The sequence below is a fragment of the Parathielavia appendiculata genome (genome assembly GCF_033297405.1).
Source record: "Parathielavia appendiculata strain CBS 731.68 unplaced genomic scaffold N657scaffold_2, whole genome shotgun sequence".
NCBI classification, from domain to species: Eukaryota; Fungi; Ascomycota; class Sordariomycetes; order Sordariales; family Chaetomiaceae; genus Parathielavia; species Parathielavia appendiculata.
This window is the reverse complement of record NW_026944221.1, coordinates 1,839,327-1,854,720: the sequence shown is the minus strand read 5'-3', so window position 1 is coordinate 1,854,720 and position 15,394 is coordinate 1,839,327. Positions and strand designations below refer to the sequence as shown.

Sequence of the window (15,394 nt, the reverse complement as noted above, 5' to 3'; positions counted from 1 at the left end):
GTAGAATGCTCGCCACGGCAGATGAGGGCAACCCGACCTTTCCAAAATGCCCGCCACGACAGAGAGCGGCACGTACAAGGAGCCCAGTGTAGATGAGTCGGAACTCTGCCACCGGATTTGCAGAACAGCCGTCCCAAGAGCGCCGGAAAGAACCGAGGTAACATTGGGAGCAGTCTCGACCGGTATTGCGTCCTTGTCGAGAAAATGATTGCCATGACTGTGTTCAGCGATGAGGCACTCGTAGCCCCTATCATCCAGGGTGAGTCAACATTAACGATCTTGAAACAATGGCCGAGCCAGGCGACCTAAGACAACAGTCGTTCACCCCTACTCAATTCACCATGGGACACAGAAGGCGACGGTCTCGGACGGCTTGATTGGCTCGAAGTACACAATGGACCCGGTCACAATGCATCCTATCGGGTAGCCTGAAAAGCAGACGCCAGGCGAATAATAGGTTGTAATCTCTTCAGGGTATGGCAGGAGCAAGGCTCTGTGGTGATCGCCTCTGTGGCGCTCCCAGCCGGCCCCGCCGGTATCTGAGGGTCGGTGGTGCAACAGCTGGATGGTAAAGACCACGCGGTGGTCAGGGGAACGGCGAGGCGGTTTTTGGGGTGAGTTTCGCCAAAGTTATATGCGGTAATTCGGTCAGCGAGATACTGGTTGCGAGCGTTACGACGGCCGTGTCGGCCTCGGCAGTCAGTAACTCTTGCGTAGATTCCAGAGTCGTGGTAGGATGGAATGGGGAAGAAAGGGAGATCACCAGGCTGACTTGACATTCCAAACGTTCCATCGACAACAAAGGTCTTTCCACAGTCAAAAACTAGATTGAGGAAAGTGTGTGGCTTCGGGCGCAAGGCTATTGACGCGGCTGATGACCAAAAATCAATAGACGCCACCTCTCAAAACGCTCGACGCATCGTCGCATCGTGGCATCGGGCCCAGTCGGGCCGCTTAACTGCGACTGACAAATCTGTCGGTCCGGTAGCTTGGCCGCCGGACGTTTGCTAGAGCTGAAGTCAACCAAATTAGATTTTGATTGACGAATGCGCTGGGAGGAGAAGACCTCAACGCGACAGTGGACAAGTCTACTAGATGAGACCTTTGCTTGCTTGCTAGTATCTCCTTAATCTTTCGAAAGCCAAGGGACCGAAGCTTTCCAGTCCTTCTCCCCCACGGCGGCAAACCAACCCCTCAAGCCGGATAGGCATACAGCATGCAGTGAGAGACATACAAGATGGTGACGGCAATAACAATAAGACCTACAATGATGACAACCCACAGATCCAAATGTACGTGAGAATATGACCAGGCACCCTTCCACAGCGCCCCTTTACGGCGGCCTCGTGGAGCTAGATACCAGTTTCCTCCTTTATATACTTCCACTGGAGAGTTCCCATTTTCGCCGCGACGCCACGTCTGTTGTACGAAACCAACAACAGGTGACCTTAGATGTTTGAAGAGACAAAAAGAGCTTGAATAAATACCAGCATCTAACGGTCTGACGCCAAAACCAGGACGGTATTTTACGGAGATGGTGGGTTGAAACAAGGGGCTAAAAGTCAACAAACCGGGCCAGCCAGTCCTGGCATAGTCCCAGCGGAGAGCGGCGAGAAGAAAAGAGAGAAAAGACAAACGCTCAACACCCCTCGCCCTCCCCGTCTTCACACTCCTCCATACTCCCATACCCCGGATCCGTCTCCATGCCCACCACACTCTTCGTAATCGCCAGACACCTCTCAATCATCCGCCGCCTCAGCCCGGCATCCAGCCCACTCTTCTCCCCCACCGCACCATCACTGCCCACCCATATCCGCAAACAACCCGCCAGCCTCTCCAGCGACCGCGAGCACATTTCCCTCGCCACAGGGTGCCGCGTCATGTGCTCCATTAGCCAAAAGGCAGCCGCATACCGCAGCAGCGACATGCTCTCAATCTCGGCACTGCCCGGTACGACGAGCTCAAACACGCGCCGCGCCGCCTGCGGCAGGTCCGTCCCCTGGTGCTTCTGCAGCTGCGCAATGCCCATGGCGCAGCGCAGCGCCATGTGGGCGTCCGGGTCCGGCATGACGTTAGTCATGTGCGGGACGCAGGCGGTGATGGTATACTGCGGGTTCGCCAGGGGGTCGAGGGCATGCAGGGCGGCGACGATGTGGCTGGCGCGCTTGCCGTCCGCGAAGATGGCGCGGGCGACGAGGGCGCGGACCTGGGAATTGGAGCCGATGGGCGCGAGTTTCAACGCCAGGGCGATTTCGTCTGCCATGCGGGGGTTGACGGTGAGGGCTTCGTCGCGCGGCTTGCGGAGACTGGCGATGAGGACGCGGTGGAGGTGCAGGTTGGAGTACCATGCCGCGACGGCGTCCATGGGCGAGCGAACGGCCGCGTCGTCGACGACGGTGTCCATGCCGTCAATCTTGTCGACGAGGTTGTGGTTGGTGGGCTGGTTCCAGGCGAGATTGTGGGCCCGCTGGATGATGGTGTCGTTGAGAACGTCGTCGCAGTCCTGCTCGAGCAAGGCGGCAAGATGCTCCGGAAGCGCATCCTCGGCCGAAGCCTCACCCTCGGGAAGGGCGTTGAGAATGCGGTTAAGCTGTCTCGCCTCGTTCCACCTCGCTCTGGAAAGCTTGGCAGCAAGCAGGTTAGCTACCCAACAGGCGCCGTTGAGCCGCCAGAGAAGGACCCTGATATGCAAGGCCTTGAGCATCAGTCGGAGAGGCGTGTCTGGCAGGGTGCCGGAGGCAATCAGGGTCAGCGTGAGACGGCTCTTATTGATCTCAACGTCGCCGCCGGCAAGCTGGGCGTCCAGGGCAATCGACCAAGCCTTGACCCGGGCTGCCTCCTGTTCTTCGCTCAACCCAACAAGCGCGAGGTAACCGTGAACGCCTATCACGTTCCTCAAGGCATACTTGACTGTTTTGAGCAAGAGAGCAGCAGCTTCCAGGAAAAAGTTATGCCTCGGCACCCAGACTGTCTGGATGGCGGTGAGCCAGGCCTGTCTTCTGACATGGATCGGCGATGCGAGAGATGGTACCGCCTTGACAACTGAGGTGGTGCCCTTTGACTTCTTGGCAGGTCGGAAGACGGTGGTGGTGTCGACAAATGATGAGAAGGCAAGCCACATGACAAAACCCAAGAGGGAGATCAATCTCAGCTTCCCAATGAACTCTATTGCCGAGATGTGATGGCCGCCAATGCTGAGGTGAGTAGACCGCACAAAGTTGGCGAGGAACCTCACAGCAGGAAGCGAGCCAAGACCGCGAGCATCGGTCTCGCTGCCTTGCTCGGATTCGACGAGGGCCTCGACTAGCATCAAGCCAGCCAACGAACCAACCATGAGCTTTCCGAGATATGGGTTCCACCGGCCGGCCTGCGCCTGCGCCTGTGCTTGCTGTTGTTGCTGAATCTGCTGCTGGCGCAACAACGCCGGGGTTTGCCCAAAATGTTGCGCCGGCACCGGATATGGGCGACCGGCATTCAGCTGCTGGGCCGCCAAAATGCGCTTCATATCATCTGGAATAGGAATCAATCCTGGTGGGTCTAGTCCTCGGGGCGTCGCCATTGGTGTGTTCATAAATGGGCTGGAATCCTGTGGGTATTGAATAGGCGTTGGAGGCTGCTGTAGAGGGTTTGGTAACTGGCCAGTCATGGCGCCGGCCATGAAAAGCTTCTCAAAGGCGGCGATCCTCGCCTGCATATTGCTGTTTTCCTCGAGCAATCGGTTGTTTCGTTTCTCCAGGTGTCTAATGTACTCGGTAGCCTTGCTTAGGACCTACGGACTGCGTCAGCGTGAGACTTATGATCAATGTTACATGGCGAACCTACCGTTGCCTTGTTGAGCTTATGAGCGGGCGTCAAGCCGTGGAGCTCCTCCCGGTCCTCTGTCGTGTCTTCTCCCCGTGCGCTCTTGCACATGATCCTTAGTGACGGCACGCTGTCTCGCAGGGCTGCTATCTTGTCATTGAGGTTGGTCCTGTACCGTTTTTCAATCATATTGTGCGCCGTTTTCTTCACGGGATGATCCTGTTCGTCGTCATCGTCGTCATCGTCCCCTTCCTCTGCCGACTTCCGCTTCCTGCTTGTAACCTTGGATGGCTCTGCTGCGTCCGGAGAAGAGAGGGTGCCCTTGTCGTGGCTCGAGGCTGAGTCGGGGCTGCCAGCGGCGCTCTTGGGCGAGTGGTACTTGAGGTGTGGAGGCATAGCAATGTTCTTGAGACGCTCGCGCTGCGCCGGCGTGAGCGTGTTCTGAATTTTGCGTATATTCCTGGCTAGAGCCGGTTGTAGATTTGGCGCAAAGACCGAGGCTGCGGGCACATTGCCCGCAGCAGTGACTGGAGTTGTGGAGGACTGGGAATAGAAAGACGGTTGCTGCTGAAATGGTTGGCTCAGGTTGAGCGGAAGTTCCCACGTCTGTTGGGGTACGCCACCAAAGGGGTCCCCTTTGCTGATGGGCGAGTCATACGGGGGTGTAGTCCGAAAGGTCCATTGTGGTGCAGTGGCCAAGTTGAACAGGTCCGGCTGCTGCTGCTCCTGGGAGGGGGCGGTGACAGCGGAGGGCGAGACGGGCGAATTGCCAGTTCCACACCCAGTCCCACCCGAAGCAGCAGCAGATGCGGGAGCCTCCCCCACGGTCGATGAAGCGGCATTATGTGCTGTGGTGGGAAACTCGGAACTGGTGAAATTGCCATCAATCAGATCCTCCGTGGGGACAAGACGGCTGTCTTCCAGTGTGCCATCCCCAAGGCCGAAAGCATCCAGGCCCCCATCCAGCCCTGCAAACATGCTGGGCGGGTGAGCGCCGAAGTTGGCCATGTTTTCACACACACCACATGCGGGCCGGGTGAAGCAAATCGGGCGGACGCGGGCGGCACCGGGACGACAGGTAGAGTGCCGGGGAGGGATCGTCAGGGCAGGTCGTCGGCCAATTGCGTAGGCTCGTCAGCGGCCGTCTGATCCGGAAAGTTTCGGTCGTATGCGGTGTGGCCTGACCGCGAGCGTTGGCGCGGGTTCAATGTTCCTTGGATTTTTGGCGATAATCGACGTTGAAGTTGGAAGTTGGAGAATCTGGTTAGAGTGGGACGACTCGCGGCAGAATCGTATGATCAGGCCAAGCGGACGGAGCTCGGCGTGCTTAAGTGGGGCACCCCACTGCAGGAGAGCTCCCAATTATGTGGTGGATCAGTTTTGCGACCGCTCCGTCCAAGGCGGCAACAAAGATCATTGATCGGACGCCATAGAAAGAGATGTCTGCACTGCGTTATGGTAACGGCTATGCAACTAATATCAGGGGTGGCGGCGCACCTGAGTGGTACTGCCTGGCGGTGCCATTGCTCTACGCCATTGAAACCAGAGATTGGTCGACGGCTGACGACGACCGCCAAGCACGAGTTAAAAGGCGCTGACATGATACCTGCTCAAAACGCCAGACAAGCTGTCTGGACGTCCCGTTCGTGGAAAGCAGCGCTGAGGGGTCTAAGAGATCGTAGGGTCTCATCAAACTCCATTTTGAAACAGGCATCACTTAGTTCCAGTCCTGACACAGCAAAAGGAGCCATAGCTTCGGGCGCGCAGTGATTAGTACTTTGTGAGACGGAAACCAGGGTCAATCGCCTATAACAAGTGGATATCAAAAGAAGAAATCTCTACTTTCCCAACATCATCACTTATGATGCCCAGCTCAGCTCGGTTGAAACTACCTTACCATCGCACTCCAAGCCATTATCCGTGAACATCATCCAATCGTTTTCCCCAGCAAGTAACCTAGGTCCAAGAAACTCACAAGATGGACTTAACCGAAGACAGGAAAAAATATATCTACCAAATATCCTCGGTACTCCTGACCATCTCAACAGTAGGCGTCTTCGGCTCAAGCCTCTTCATCCTCTTGCGGTCCGCTTTGGTCACCACGGACGGTGTAATGGGCACGACAGGCGTGAACGGCTGGTAGGGGGTATACGGGACGGGGGCGCCCGTCCAGGGGGTGCGCATGCCCGTCTGCATGCCGGGCGACAGCGGGCCCGGATCGGCGCGGGTAAACACCGTCTGCTTGGTGGCGAAGCTCGCGGCGGTCGGCGAGCTTATCGAGGGCTCATAGGCGCGCAGCGGGAGGGCGCCGCCCTGGCGGACGGCGGAGCCCGAGGGACGGGGGAAGGACGACGTCGAGGAGTTGGCATTGGCCGGGGGCAGTTGAAAGGATTGCTGGCCTGGGCGAGGCGACGCCGGCAGGGAAAGATCGCTCGGGAAGCGGTTGACGCCCGGGCGAGGGGAGACGGGAAGACCGACCAGGTGGGCAGTGGACCTATCCGAAGTGGCCGACACCGGTTCAGGATCCCCGGCTGAGCTGGTTGCGGTTGAGACGTCGCGCGAGTGGGACGGGAGACGGTGGTCGCTGCGGGCCTCCCGCTCGCGTTGTTCGCGACGAGCGGCGCGGCTCGGCGGCTGCCCGACAGCAGCGTCGATGCGAGAGTCGATGCTCTGCGTGCTGACGGGTGAGATGTCGGGGGTTGGGAGGTGGCTGCTGCCAGCGGCCGAAGCGGCTGCTTGACGGAACGGGAGATCGTGGGAAGGGACGGGCGGCGGAGCGGCGGGCGCGTAGTGTCGAGGCGGGATCGTATTCATCTCCTGGGCGTCATGTCGTGGGAATGTCCCCGACATGGGTGTCATAATCGGGGACGAGATGCTTAGGCCTGCTGGCGCCTTGTTTTTGCGCGGCGACTTGAGGAAGGAGAATATCGAGGAGCTGCGCGACTGCTTCTCGTCCTGCGCGAGGTTCAGGTTTGACGGCTTGTTCCTTTCCTTCTTGAGGCCACCCAACTTCGCGGGGCTTGCATTCAGCGTGTTCGTTGACGGGGATGTTAGCGCTGGTGGCTGGTACTCCCGCCCTTCGGCCTTTGCCTGCTCCTGCTCCATCACATGCCTGTACATCTCTTTCAACTGTTGTTGCGCCATGGCTTTGTCTCGGCCCACGATGGTCTGGTCAACCGAGAGATCGATACCAGGGGCGAGGATGGTCGAGGTCGGGGAAGAGGTGCTGAAAACTGAGCGCTGCGACTTGGTCGGGCTGAGCGGGCCAGTTCTGGTTGGGCTCAGGGGCGAGTTGGATGGGAGCGAGAAGTTTCTGACCGGACTCTGGGGGATCTGCAGAGAAAGCTTCTGGAACTGCTCGAGCTGTCTCTGGTATTCCTCCTCGGACTGGAGGAATTGTTGGGGGAATGGATTGAAATCGAGGAAGAAATTGTCTTCTTGAGGAGGAGCGTCACGATTCCGCAGGTGGTCGCGGCGCGTCTTGGAAAAGGCAAGAAGGAGAAGGGCGACCAGCACCAGCGATAATGCGTAGGCTCCGACAATGCCACCGATCTGAGCTGGGAGAAATGAGGGATCCCGGAGCGCACCGGCCGACAGTGGAGGGCTTTCCTCGGGCGGCGGGGCGGGAGAGTAGTCGAGTATCAGCGAGCGGCGCGATGGTATACCAGTCCACGGCAAGGCAGCACACGAAGGAGGCCAAGATGAAGCCACGAGAAGAAGGAGCAAGGCAGAATTATAGGCCGGCGCACCAGGCAGCATGGTGGTGTTGACCAGATCCGCAGACGATCAAGGGGCGTCGCCAGGAGACGTCGGACTTCAAGGGCAGATCATGGTATCCGCTGTGCCGAAACACAATGTGATTGAGATGGGCAGGCAATAATCACGCTGACTATGGCAGGAGGCACAAACACTGCGTGTCAACGGGCCTGACTGGGTATATAGCGGCTGTTGAGACACTCGACCCAAGATAAAGGGCAGGCGATGTGTCGAGTGGATGGCCGGCTCGGCACTGGCGCTGCGACCGTGCCATCGTTCATTGGCCGTTGAGTGTAAAATCGACGCTGACTTGTCAGGCACATCTTGGACTTGCATGCGCCGCCCGCCTTGTGCGACCTGTGAGAGGTCTCGCCGGCATCCGAAGCCCCGTTTTCGCAAGTGAGGACGTGGGAGTTGCGAGGCCGTTCCGTCCGCTGGTTGGCCAGGCCGGGCTGTATGCACGAGCGGCCCAGCGGTAAAGGCGGCCCAGCGATTGGGCAGTTGCGTGAAGTCTGCAATCCCCGCCATCAGCCCGCATGTTCCCCTGTCAGCGCCCCTCTTGCCGTCGCTCTTGGCTTGAGGTCTGCACCAGAGAATGCAACAGTGGACATTTTGACGTCTTTCCTCATGTTGAAGGAATTGCGCACGATTTGCTGATGAGCCCCAGAAATGCAAAAGGACATCTCATGAAAAAGGCGTGGCGTCTGTCGTAAAATCAAGAGCTGAGATGATAGCGTGAGCAGATGCCGTGATGAGATGCGCTGATTCGGTCCGTCCCACGAGTCATCGCCGCCATCACACCCATCGCCGTCACAGGCGCGGTGTATCCGGACCATTGCTGATCGCAGTGAACAAAGCCGTCGGGTGGTACAAGACAAGCCCGATTGCTTGAGCTACATACCGCCGTTGGGTGTGTTCCAATCAATGGCAGTCCAAAACACGCAAAGTGAGGGACAATGTACAATGACAATTGACTCGGAGAGCAGTCCGGAGTCAATCAAAGACTGGCTTAGGGTTAGGGTCCCATCTGGTTGAAGTCCCGCGAGTGATAGATAACTAGCATGCGACAAGATTCCCCTTTGAGGAGGGCGTACCCAACAGCAAACTCTTAAGGGCCAAATTACTAGCCTTTTCCAGCTACATAACGGCAAAGGACTTGCTAAGATCTAAGATATAGTGGATTTAGCTGTAAATAAAACTGTCACGGGTAGTGACAGTGTGAGGTTCATGTGCGCAACTCCTGGTTCGACTGGACACTTCGAACCACGGTCCCTCTTTGAGGGTGTTACGCAGTGGTCAATTGCGCCCACCCGTGACAAAACCTCTTATATTATTATTCCTACACCGCTGTGCCCTTGGGCTTGCCGGACCTTCAACAAACTTACTATACAGGAAAACCGCGCCCTCGTGGGCCGGGTGAAAAACCCATATCGACAATCAAGAAACCTCTTATATTCTTAATTTACCTAGCTAACTAATGACTATTTTATCTTATTATACCATCAATTGATATATAACTAGTCACTTTAAGCTTTTTAATTACTTAAATTAGTGCTTTAGAATACTAGATAACTAATCTCAAGTGATTCGAGCTTTATTAAGCTAGTGATCAATGATGTTATCTTAATGATTAACGTGTTTTATCAGCGAATGCACCATATCAGCGAGTGCACGTTAGTTTAGCCCTATTGTCACGGCGATTGCGCCGTGCCTGCCAGGACTTACGGGTGGGGCCCAGCGTGTGGGGGCCCCTGCGGGTTGAAGATCCTGCACCTCGCTGCCGCGAGTTCTGCCGTAGCTCCTTGAGCTACGTCTTGACAATCAAGCCTGCCCGTACCTGACGGAATAGAGCCGAGATTGTAGCTTAGCCCGAATACAACTGCCATTGGACTATCAGCCTGTCCCATCCGTGACACCTATATACGCGATTTTTCTAGGTATCCCCATCCTTACGTACCTTGGAAACTACCCCTTTTCTAATATATGAGGCCAAAAAAATGCTGCTAATATAGGGTCCTCCCCTTAAACATGCAAGGTCGCATCTGCTAGCAGTGCACACCGTGGCCGTACCCGTGGCCGTACCCGTGGCAGGAAGTTCTACACCAAGCTGGCGCGGCCTTACTATTACCGGACATGGACTTTACATCAGGCAAAATGACAAAAAGCGAGGTATGTTTGCAACGTTATGGTTTGAATTCTCCATACTGACCGTTCCCACAGCCGGGTTGCGAATTTCCAAGAATACCGAACTCCATCCCAGATTTCCGATCCCTATGTCCACAAGACCGATGCGCATATCCAGACCAAAGACCACACAAAGGTGAATACAAAATGCCGAATGATGCTCTTACCAAAAACCCGATGATCTTCCCCATCCATCCATCATTCCATAACCCATTAGGTCATCTCGTCATTAGCTTCAGTTCTGTCTCCCCTAATCATGCCTGCCCAGGCGGTGTCGATCTCCTTGGTGATGGTGCCCTCGGAAAGCTGATTGCTGCCGCCTTGGCTGTAGTCGCCGCGATTTGAGGACGTGAAGAGGTTTGATGGTGTAGCTGTCGGATGATGCAGACGTGGTTTGACTGACGCTACCCGCTGCATGTGGTTATGAATCGGAGGTCGCAGGATTGTCGGCGGCTGCTGCGGCTTGTGCCGGTGTGGAAAGGTTGGCCGAAGCCGATGAGATCTTTGCTGTTGAGCGCATTGCTGGCGTCCTTGCAGGCGCGATGGCTGGACATGGATTGGTTGAATCGCTGCAGTTCTGAGTGATAACCTCCTTCCGGTGCTTGCATTAGACACTGAAGGGTCGAACTTCTGATAGTGAGCCTCCACGATGGGGATGGCGTTTTTGTTCCGGTTCAAGCCCAACAGCTTGTCGACATCCTGGTAGTCGTTTGACGGGGTGTCGAAGATGATGTTGTCGACATTCTTGGTGTTTACTAGGACCGGCCGTCTTGGGGCAGCGTCAAGGCTGCGTAGTGCCGTGAGTCATCTGGACGACTTGCACCACATCATTTTTGTCGAAGTCGGGGTCGCTTGCTTCGCAGGCTACCCGAGAGGCGCTCTCTACGCTTCAATTCTTGCCCTGTACAAACATGTCAGTCAGCAGTTCGCTTGAGATCGGCGTGTGTCTTGGGAGTCTTTAGATGGAAAGTTGCGGGGACGCAGGGAGGGCAGGCAAGGACGTGAAATGGGGGACTTGCCAGCTGAGGCCCGATGTCGAAGGCCTAAAAACCACGTTGGCCGAGCTGGCAGTGGCGATGGTGGCCGCGGTGGGTGTAGGTGACAGCGACGGGGTTCGCCCAGTGGGACGTCCACGCGCCTCCACACGGAGCAGGCGGCGTGGAGAGCGGAAGCAGCGCGGGGAACAAGGCAAGCTTGGGCGGCGGCGCGAAGACGTTGTTGGTGGTGGCGGCGCTGAGGCGGGCCTGGCAACCGCGCCACGTGGGGCACGAGGTCTCCATGTGGGCGCAAAGGTCACGGAGGCTCTCGTCGGTCATACGGAGCACGCGTCCCTTTACCTTGTCGAACCGCCCGATGACGCTGAGTGGCACGACGTAGGCGGACTGGGCGTAGACCCAACTGGCCTTAGCCATGGGGAACCGCTGCCCCGGTCGAAGGAGCAGCACGTCTCGGCCGTTGGGCCGTTCGCTGCCTGCGAAGGCCCGGAAGTCATCTCGCGCCTTCCCCTTGTGGCAAGCTTGCTGCCAGGGGGGAAGCTGTCTGTGGGTCCAGCCGTATGACGAGACCGTGGTGATGAGAACCTCGGCGCCGCTGCGTTGGAGAATGATGACGGGATCTACTGAGAGTAAGCAAAGTGTTTCTCGGAGTGGACAGAGGCAGTTGAGACGCGAGTGGGAAGAGATATCAGGCGGACAGAGGCTGCTGTGGGTTTGAAGCTACTTACGTCCTGTTGCCCCTACCGGCAGGCATCCCTTCTTTTTGCCTGCTGACCCCTTGATCAGCGAGGCTCTGTCGGCGGCCGAGAAGTTGGTGGCCGCGCGGAGGAAGGCGATCTCCCCTTCCTCCCAGGAGTGTTGGCTTGAGCCCGCAGCCGCGCTGGCTGCAGGCGAGTAAGATCCGGCGGTTGTGACCATATTGCTGAAGGCTGGAGCGACGCGTCCGGCGAGGGGCGTGCTCCCGAGGCGATGGGCAAGAGATCTAGCGACGAGGGGAGGAAGAGGGCTCCTCGTCGCCAGAAGAGAATAGTCGAAGGGTGCTTCAGTTTATCTAAAATCTCAACCAAAATCGGGTGAGCTGTGCGTGGGCTGAAGTGTATGTTCGAACTGTTTGGAAGAAGAGAAAGCCAAAGACTCGGGAGGGAGAGACGCCAGTTATATAGGCTCCAGGTTGCCATCTTATCAGAAACCTGCAGCGCGCGTCTTGTAATCATTGACTATATTTACAAACGAAGAGAAATAGTTCCAATAATTTGATGATGCTCGAAGCGTACTTAAACTGGTCTGGTCTGGCGCGAGATGCACAAGAGTGCGTAATGTCCATGGTTCCGTTGAAGCAAGTCGACATAAGACGACGCATATGTCGTGGCTGTACGAGCAGTTTAAACGTCATGGCGTATACACTAGTTGACGCCAGTCCTTCACCTAAGGATTGCTACCTTACCTTATTTGTTGAGCCCAAATCACCGTCTAGGGTCAGGGGCATCTAAGAGAGCACGGCAATGCTACCTATATCTGGAAGCGGTTCAACATGTACGGGCTGCCCGTCCAGTCTTGATGCCTTCCCTAGCTGCCTCGTTCAGGGTTCACTGGTACTATCTACCAGAGGGCAAAAGACACCGCGCCGAACTACATAGTTTGTGTCCAAGCTTACCTCTGTATCCCTGCCTGAGGTGTGCAGACTACGATGGACTATCCACTACCTAAGGCAGCTTGCATATACATCTGGATGACGTTGGCATATGAGCATGTGCCCATCTTGCAGCGCACTAAGAGGAGAAATCCGACTAGACAATTCGTGGACAGATCAGAGGAATAGTTATATGCAAGACCGATTTCGGTTGTTTTCTTTTTCCAGAGGCTCTGCACTATGTTGTCGTTACGAACATCGACAAGGCAGTGTTCACTTTGGACGGATCAGAGGAGCAAGTGCAGAATCGATTTATGATGTCTTCATCATACTGTTCGCTCTGTTTTCTAGCGTATCTTGCAGACACGATGCTCACGGATCTCGACGCGCCGTCCAAGGGAGTCTCTGGCCTTCTGATTGTGGACATCCTCGCTGCTTCCCGGCCCCCCAACTAAGAGCAATCTCTCAACTGATCAACCATCTCTCCAGTCAACTCCGAGCCATCAGCCATCCTCTGATGCATTGACCATCCCCCAGAAATCGCCAATTGCTGTATCACGTAATTGTTGTTGGAACCTGCAGGGCGACGACCGCTGAGATATGCGCTGGAAGAAGCTATTCCCAGTCAAAGCAGTGGATTGAATTTTTTAAGGTGGTAAAAAAGTGATTCATTGACCATGCTGTTGATGGGCATGGGAGAGGACTAAGTATGTAAGGAAGAGGGGTTGCGGTGCTGGCACCAATCAACCACCGAGGTCCGTTGAATGCAGCCATCAAGGCGGCTTCGTTCCGACAATTGTCATCTTCTAGATCCCAGGGCAGGCCACCTCCCAGTAATTAGTATATTTACCTGCCCTGGTCAGTGTGCCCGTCTTCCATTGAAACGGCCATACGATCCTCCAGACATCATCCATCCTCTAAATACACCTCGACCCTATGTCCCCCCTTTTCATTTTCTTAGTGTAAACTTTCAGTTTATCTTTGTTCAAGGTAACTTAACGTTGTCTTTCTTTTCTCGTTATTTATTGTCTTCCTATCTTATTCACCTTGATATATTCCTTTATTATTGTTCTCTGACTTGCTGTTTCCGAATTTCCCATTTACATTCTCGGCTTGCTGGGCTGAGGAGAGGTGCTCTGTGATGATAGGACCTCTACTACTTAGATGTTTCACGTTAGCAAGCAAAGATTCCGCAGCTAGATTGTATCAGCGTGATAACTTTCCAGTACATCCACCATTGCGTCCGTCATCCCCCAACGTATCGGTTGTCCTTCATTGCATCAGCATCTTCCAATGGATCTGCCGTCTCATCTGTCATCTCCCACAACAGCCTACCGAGAGGCCCGATGGGAGAATACCAAGACCTTTCGGTCCAATCATGATTTATTGAAGTGAAGCTTTAATGACGAGCCCGAAAAAGTATACAATGAACTGTACACAGTGAGAGTGAGGCGAAGTTGGTATATTACATGCACTTTTCGGAGAATTAGGTACAGTACCTAGCTCCACCTGGATTAAAAAACGGGTACTCCATAACTAGTTGATCGGAAATTCCCCCCTCCACCAATCCAGACACCCTACTTCCCGGCCCTCTTCCTGCCATCGCTGCCAAAATGAATCGCCAATCACACTATTCTACGCCGAAAAAGGCGAGGATACGAGGGACGATTGATTATCTCGAATCCCGTCGTATTCCGCACTTCAAAAGCGACGTTTTTCGCTTCCACGGAGCTAGCCAACGCTCTGGTTGGCGCGCCCTCGCGGAACCGGAGGATACAGGCGACCGATCTTTCCACTCGACATGTTCTGAGACTCGCGGCCGGAAAAGAAAGCTTAGCAAACAAGATTTAGCCCAAATTGAGAGGTTTCTCGAGCATAACGGCTTCGACGGGCGGACTGTGCCATAGGATGGCTTGCCTGCAGCCGCCGGCCTCGACATCGACGTCCCTGGGCGAACAGTACGCCGTGCAGTTCAGTCAATGGACTTTCGGATGTGTATCGCATGTTCCAAGCGATATACTTCGCCGAGATTGAAGGAGAGGCGAGTAGAGTACAGCCGAGTTATGCTGGAGAAATACTCGGATGCAAAAGACTGGAGGCACATCAGATTCTCCGACGAATGCCACTTTGGCTGCGGTCCTCAGGGTCGAGTCCACGTTATACGACGACCGTGGGAGCGTCATTGCCCAGACTGCATCCTCGAGAAAGAGATGCCGGCCGAGAAGGATCAGAAGCGACTACATTGCTGGGCGGCAGTTGGATACGACTTCAAGTCACAGCTTGTGTGGTATGGTGTACCTGGCAACTCCAACGGCAAGATGACCATGCAGGTCTATAGAGACCACATCCTCCAGCCTGTGGTTGGTGGTTGGCTTCGCGAAGGCCTGTCGTTTGTTCTCGAGGAGGATAATGACTCTGGCCACGGTACAAGCAAGAGCAATATCGTACGCGCTTGGAAGGAACAGAACGGTTTGGAGTCTTTCTTCAACTGCGCTCAATCCCCTAATTTTTCTCCCATTGAAAAGGCATGGCAGGGGCCGAAGCAGTATGTAAAGAAGAGGCCTTGCTGGGACGATGAAATCGTGAAGGAGCTAGCCGAAGAGGGCCGGGCAGCAGTTAAGCAAGAGACTATCAATGTCTGGGTTGACAACATCCCTCAGATTTTCAAGGATTGCTTGGAATTGGAAGGCGCTATGACTGGGAATTAGTTTGCAATTGAGATCATTCAGTTCGGCCACGATTTGCTGATGTTTCTGATCATTGAATTCTGGGGTGACGCTTTTTGGAGTACCTTTTTTTTTTTTCCAGGTGGGGCTTAGCTTGATCCTGTGCGTGAGGTGAAGCGTGGTCGATCCCCCCACCCTTTTGTTCTGCTCTCCGATTGGTAAATTAAGTGGAGCCTACCGCAGCGGGGTTTTGAAGGGGGTGAGAACGCTATTTTACAGCGCTATGATAGCTTGAAAAGTTTTGACAGCGCTGGCAACTAGCATTCCCAGTTCAACTAGCATTCCCAGTTCAACTAGCATTC

The 15,394-nt window shown here is 55.2% G+C and overlaps 6 protein-coding genes across 6 annotated transcripts; 3 read left to right on the top strand and 3 right to left on the bottom strand.

The window, feature by feature from the left end:
- Positions 1-1,639: 1,639 nt before the first annotated feature.
- Positions 1,640-4,779, bottom strand: N657DRAFT_631158 (uncharacterized protein; the record flags this gene model as incomplete). The annotated part of the gene is made up of 2 exons (XM_062791036.1): positions 1,640-3,769; positions 3,823-4,779. The coding sequence occupies 2 exons, from the start codon at positions 4,777-4,779 to the stop codon at positions 1,640-1,642; spliced, it is 3,087 nt and encodes a 1,028-aa protein (XP_062651087.1).
- A 412-nt stretch (positions 4,780-5,191) lies between these two features.
- Positions 5,192-5,734, top strand: N657DRAFT_205225 (uncharacterized protein). Its single transcript, XM_062786211.1, has one exon. The coding sequence runs from the start codon at positions 5,257-5,259 to the stop codon at positions 5,569-5,571; it is 315 nt and encodes a 104-aa protein (XP_062651086.1). The 5' UTR covers positions 5,192-5,256; the 3' UTR covers positions 5,572-5,734.
- N657DRAFT_641301 (uncharacterized protein) lies at positions 5,496-7,795 on the bottom strand. Its single transcript, XM_062792113.1, has one exon. The coding sequence runs from the start codon at positions 7,558-7,560 to the stop codon at positions 5,812-5,814; it is 1,749 nt and encodes a 582-aa protein (XP_062651085.1). The 5' UTR covers positions 7,561-7,795; the 3' UTR covers positions 5,496-5,811.
- Positions 7,796-10,784: 2,989 nt separating this feature from the next.
- On the bottom strand, positions 10,785-11,889 carry N657DRAFT_687612 (uncharacterized protein; the record flags this gene model as incomplete). The annotated part of the gene is made up of 2 exons (XM_062796895.1): positions 11,465-11,889; positions 10,785-11,356 (listed from the first exon to the last, which is right to left on the bottom strand). Exons 1-2 carry the CDS (start codon positions 11,652-11,654, stop codon positions 10,785-10,787), a joined length of 762 nt encoding a protein of 253 aa, XP_062651084.1. The 5' UTR covers positions 11,655-11,889.
- Positions 11,890-13,926: 2,037 nt separating this feature from the next.
- On the top strand, positions 13,927-14,410 carry N657DRAFT_641296 (uncharacterized protein). The gene has a single exon (XM_062792112.1). It carries the CDS (start codon positions 13,980-13,982, stop codon positions 14,271-14,273), a length of 294 nt encoding a protein of 97 aa, XP_062651083.1. The 5' UTR covers positions 13,927-13,979; the 3' UTR covers positions 14,274-14,410.
- Positions 14,205-15,119, top strand: N657DRAFT_641295 (uncharacterized protein). The gene has a single exon (XM_062792111.1). The coding sequence runs from the start codon at positions 14,685-14,687 to the stop codon at positions 15,072-15,074; it is 390 nt and encodes a 129-aa protein (XP_062651082.1). The 5' UTR covers positions 14,205-14,684; the 3' UTR covers positions 15,075-15,119.
- Positions 15,120-15,394: the final 275 nt, after the last annotated feature.